The sequence below is a fragment of the Lates calcarifer genome, linkage group LG13 (assembly GCF_001640805.2).
Source record: "Lates calcarifer isolate ASB-BC8 linkage group LG13, TLL_Latcal_v3, whole genome shotgun sequence".
Taxonomy (NCBI): Eukaryota; Metazoa; Chordata; class Actinopteri; family Centropomidae; genus Lates; species Lates calcarifer.
Window position 1 is genome coordinate 7,020,607 of NC_066845.1, and position 6,017 is coordinate 7,026,623.

The window sequence follows — 6,017 nt, forward strand, 5'->3', positions numbered from 1 at the left end:
AATTGAATCGGACAGGTCTAATGGGGACAAATAAAAAAACATCAGAGTGAGATATGTTGCCCTCAGGCATTTTTGGATTTTAATTAAACAAATTCTTCATAATTAAGAGCACCATGTTGTGCCTGATACTATATATCACATGCTGATTGAACATCCCTGAGGAAAAGTGGGCTTTTGTTTGCCGAATACAGCACCTGCTTTTGAGCCGAGTGTGAAATGCGTTGGAAGCTGTTGTGTTGTGATAAGAAATGAAGAGAGTTGATCTTTATACGGCCTCAATGAGACACAGAGAGCAGGAACTCATAAACACATTGATTACCGTCGTTACGAGTTGAGGATGTGCCAGTGGATATCCGCAAGGATGTGTTCACTCAGTCAGCCAGACATTACCTGTCAGCCATTACAGGTTATAGCCCCATCTAACTGTTTTATAATGTCAGGGGTTATTTCTGAGATTGGATGAGGATCAATGCCAGTTTATCACCTTTGAATTTGTCGCTAAGAAGACGGTTTAGGTTGTTGCTGAAATTGCCCACATTTCAGGGACTCGTGTCTAATAGGTCGCGGCGAGATGAGATGTTCCTTTAAAGTACTTGGTAAATTTAGATAGTGTCAGTAATCACCTGTTTTTATTTGTGCATTGAAATGTACAAGCTGCAAAGTTGCATACCGGTGCAGAACACCATGGTTCCTGTTTTTACTGTGGTGAACTTTTCAACTGAGCTGTCAGGTGCTCTTCAGAGAGTACGCATAATCTATTAAAGCTGCTTGTTAGGACACCTCATGATGTCATACACAGTGAAAGTACAAATTCAGCACAGACTGAAAAGACTTTTTTTTTTGCCTCAGCAGTCATTGTTAAGGACCACAGTATACAAATATACTCAATGTACCACAGACACGGCGGGAAATATTTTAACCATTAACTCACTGTGCTCTTTGTTCATATGTCCACTGAGCCATTAGTGTATTATATTATTTATTAAGCCATTCTAACTTCTATTACATATGTGCAAAGTCCATCCTGCACTCATTAGCTCAGACATACTGCAAATCTTTTGTCCTTAATGTATAGACAGGGATTTGAAAGAAAGTCTTCATGTTTTCTGCTCCAGCCACTTAGAATTACTACTAGTCTACTAAGTGAATTTTACTCAATAAATCCTCATTTTAGCCTAGCTGTAGTCTAGTTTTCTGATTATTGTCTGTTTTTGTATTGTTTTATCCACTGTCTGATATTGGTTTTTTTTTCAGCAACTGTTTATACTGCTGACTTAGCCACATTTGCATTGCAAAATTGGTTTAAAACCTCATTAGTTAAACCTAACCTAACCTCAAACCTAATTTGGCATAAAAGTCTAACATATAGGATGTTGTGGTGGCCTAAGGATCAAAGATACTGTCCCTGTAACTGTAATATTCCTGATTCAAGTCAGACTGGGGACGTCTGTTGCATGCTGAAATACAGAGTCATTATCATTGTCAATTAGGAACAGCCTATACATAAAGTTAACTTTAAAAAAAAAATACATAACTGACTGTTTGATCTATTTTGAATTTACATCAGGTTGCCTTGTAAGAAGATTTATTTTTAAAGATGTGTTAAAAATCTAAAATGTCTTGAAGACTGAGAAACAACATTGTCAAATTTTAGAATGCAAAACAACACAGTATAGGTTTAGTGCCTTGATATTTTTATTCCGTAACATAAATTAGTAGCTTAATTCACTTCTATACACACAGTTGTAATATACTTGTACACATGCAGGAGTGTTTGGTTTTAATAGTGCACAAATTGGAGCTAGAGAGCAGGTAAAAATAAGCACTGTCTGTCAGTTCAGACATCTTATACTGTTCGCTGTTATTTGTCATCAGTTTTACAACTCAAATGTGATCCTTGCTTTCGGAAACCAGAGACCATTTGAGTAACATCAACACTAAACCACAGTTTAACTGAACAGGCTGTAACTCTATAAAGACCACTGGGCTGAAACAGGCCTGTTAACAGTCTGTCCAGACAATACAGTTCAGAGGTTGAGCACTGTGTGCAGATTCATGGCACAAAGGTGATATCAGCACATTGCTGTGGTCCATCATTTGGCAGCCGAGCAAAACAACTACACAGGCCCTTTCCCATTTGTCTGGAACTTCTTCTCTGAGCTCAGTCTGAAAAGTCATGCCTCTCTAAAATCAGCATTCCTCCCTTTTTCTCTCACAGTCAGGCAAAAAACATTTCTTCCTTCAGTGTGTGGACAAGGCCTCCCTCCGCTCCTCTGTATCCGCCTGTCCCTGCTGAATACTCTCAACCTGACTGTATCGTGGAGGCCGCTCCCAGCTCCACGTGCAGTCTGGGGCCTCTGAGCTGTCCTCACTGTACAGTGGAGGAGCGAGATTCATCACAACATCCACCCCGTCGACCACAACCATGGTCGGAGGGACTGTCTCGGGAGAGACCTGGCTTTCCTGGGACTCTTCATATGATGGAGGAAAGGACCTTGGTCTGCAGAGGAAAAGACATAGAGTACATTTAGTTTTATTGGTTTTACAGGGACAAAGCTCATTTGTCCACAAAATGTTATCTCAGGAAAAAAACTGCTAGAGCTAATCTACAAGGCTAATCTTCATCTGTTGTCCCAGACTAGATGTTAAAAATAGAATAAGAGCTGAAATGATATTTGAGGTAGATAATAAATGGTATGTGAAAAATGCTATTTGTCGAGTTTTGATGTTAAAGCAAAAAGTAAATATTTTTCCTGTAGTTTCCTCCACAAAGCAAACACTATTCGAACTTTACTACTTTTATATATTTTCCAATTGCTATAGTAACTCTAATGCAAAAGTAATTCAATTACTTAGTGAAAGTTTGTCTAAATGTTCCACTAAAACATCTTGAAGACTTAGTGCCAATGCTCACAGGTTGTTTTACCTCTCAATTGTGTAGACTTGGATGTGCTGTTCATGTCCTCCTCTCTGGTATATCTTACTCTTCATGCTGTGGCAGACGTTCCAGAAGACCCCAATGAACATAGCCAACAGGCCGAGGATGATCATGATGTAGGATGGGATGACCCTCAATGTGTATTCGTGCTCTATCTGCAGGGACACCAGGTAGGTGCCGGTACACGTCAATGCAAATCCCACACCAGGCAGAACTATACGGGCCAGAGACCACAGCTGCTTCTTCATGTTGCTGATCATTTTGCCCTTCTTTTCTTTTTTTCTGATGGAGAGAAATATCTTGGCGAGTTGATGACACCGGTATCAGGCAGGAAGTGTTAAAAAAGCCTTGTAGTTTGAGCTCTTCAGTGCCTGTTCAGGATAAAACAATGCTAGATTTACCTTAGACTAGATTTAGACTAGACTTTATTGATCCCTTTAATACCTATAATGTTAATAAATTCTTTCTCCAAATTTGAACACCAACCAAAGTTGCTGCAGTTGAAGGTGTGTGAGTCTGTACAAGTTACTCTGCCTCTTCAGACATAAGGGGAGGTGACTGGAATGTTCCTTCCCCCTCGGTTGTATATTAACACAGTATTAATCTGGGGTCAGAAGGATGAGAGAGATAGGGCTGGTAGAGGCAAAGACAGAAAATTCTTTGGGCTGAGGAGCTGATAGGACAACAATAGACTGAACTTGGTGTTAGAAAGGGTTAGGGTCTATATATATCCCAATATATTCTGTTTATTTTTACTGTCACAAGTGGAAAAAAATAGCAGGTGGCTTATCCTTATCAGAGGTTCCCAACCTGGTAAAAATTATGTAAATTTGAGGGGTCAACCAATAGCTAAGGTCATAAAGAAGAAAAGTTTTTTCCTTTTTTAAAAACTAAATTTACTCTCATTTCTGATTTTTTTCTTGTGAAATACTAGATTCCTTTACCGGAACAAATTTTTCAAATGAAACTTGTTGAAATCTAAGAAAGATAAATCCATCTTTGGTTGAACTGCTCACAGTTCATCACCATAATCTGCGACGACCAGTCTTAAGTAGACTTTATTTTATTTTATTTTATTTTCAGGTTGTTAGAGCCAAAAAGGCTGCAAACCACTGCTATAAGATATAACATAATGTGCTTGCTCACTAGACGTACTCAATACCACATATTCTGAATCATGTCATATATAAATACATAGAGATAGATACCACTAATAAAAATAAAAGGTGAATTGCTATAACTATTATATAATTAATTATTGAGCCTCAGAGGGAGTTTACAGGAAAAGAGATGAAATTCTCCAAAAGTCTGCAGTTGAGCAAGATCAAAGATGCAAAACATGATTCAGAACACAACAGAAACAATCCCAGTTCACTGTTGTCTGCCAACATTATCATGCCTCCTGATGACCACTAGAGGCGCATGGCTACCAGTGAAAGAGTGAGTAAGTGAATGAATGAATGAATGGATACAGTTGTTGCTTAGGCCTTGATGGCAGCAAAACATAAAAATAAAATTAATAAAAAAGAAAACAGTACGCCAAATATAAATCCTGTTCTACTACTATATTACTGCTATTTACTACATTATATCCTTTGTACTTATTGTCTTTCTATCTGCAGTGACAGTTTTTCTTACCATTTCTGAATTAATGTCCTGCATCATGGTCCATTTGGAGAATTATAGTTTTTATAGTCATTTTATACTTGAGAAATTAGATAAGTTGGACAGATTTTTACCCAGTTATTCTGGCTAAACTTTATACCCAGTGATGCCACTATATTGAGCAATCTTACATATAGACCAATAATTGCTGTGTGTATTTTAATAATATTTTTGGTAATATTTTGTGCAGTGTGCAACACAAAATATTCTCTTTTAATTTTTTTCTTTTTTAAATGTGTTTTGCTACCTCTGATTAAACCATCACATACACCAGTTTCTTTCTACCGCACCAGTTTTCTGAACTGTCACACATGAATGATGTAAATAATTCAACAAAAAGATTAGTCTTTTAACGGATTTTAAGTCAGTGATATTTTCATGTCCATGTAAGGAGAAATTTTGATTTGATGGATGCTACTGAGTCATCACTACCAGCCACACAGTTGGCAGTGAGCCTGCTGATAAAACGGTACAGTATTGCACAACATTTTTCCTAAAACAGATTACATGAGTTTTGTGTTTTCTAGAAACATGAATTTTAATGCCTGATTTTCCATAGGAGTCTTTTTTCCCCTTCTCTTTCCTCTCAAATCTGAGATTACATAAATCCTTTCTGGTAAATATGGTAAAAACAAACAAACAAAAAAAAAACATGAATGCTCTACATGTACTTTGGCCCTTGATGCTTATAACACGCAGTAATGTTCAAACCATACAGTGCAAATGTGACTTCCTTGTTACATAAAGCTGAATAATAAACTATGGAGAAAGCAGGCCACACCTCGAACTAGGCCAGGTGCTCAAAACAACAATTCTTACATCTTCTATTGAAGTCACAGATGTTAGTTATGATCCTATGCAGTGAAGGCTTTGGGAACTTTGGATTAGCACTTTGATATCTGTGATTTTGCCGTAATGCAATAGACACCCCTCTAACGTATGAAAAGCTTAATCAAAGACAATCGCAATAGGCTATTTCTCCTTTCTGTGTGCCCTTGACCCACAGCCTCTGCTGTGCACCTCACTCTTTTTTTTATTGGTCAGCATCATCATGAGTCATAATTCAATGATGCTTCATCATGAATGACACAGTAGTATATTCTTGGATGGTGTTATGAATGAAATCTATCCACACCCCTTCAACACTTGTTATGAATGCAGCATGGTCGTCAGCACAGCTCTTATTGGCACTCTGAGATTGTAATGGTTTTATGAACCTTATCAGTCTTATCAATGTGGAGTTAATCCCCTGAGCTCAGCCTGGGTAGTATCTAGATATTGCACCATGGTGATGTTTTTTGACAGGTTAACACACCCCTGTGTTTGATGCCCACGTCAGATAGAGTATTAATAGATCGGAATTATCAAGTAATGAGTGTTAATAGTGGCACTTATACTTGTTGCACAGATAATA

General features: G+C 37.8%; 1 protein-coding gene across 1 annotated transcript; it reads right to left on the bottom strand.

The window, feature by feature from the left end:
- Positions 1–120: 120 nt before the first annotated feature.
- LOC108878675 (transmembrane protein 252) lies at positions 121–4,099 on the bottom strand. Its single transcript, XM_018669609.2, has 2 exons — positions 2,927–4,099; positions 121–2,500 (listed from the first exon to the last, which is right to left on the bottom strand). The coding sequence occupies exons 1-2, from the start codon at positions 3,196–3,198 to the stop codon at positions 2,242–2,244; spliced, it is 531 nt and encodes a 176-aa protein (XP_018525125.1). The 5' UTR covers positions 3,199–4,099; the 3' UTR covers positions 121–2,241.
- Positions 4,100–6,017: the final 1,918 nt, after the last annotated feature.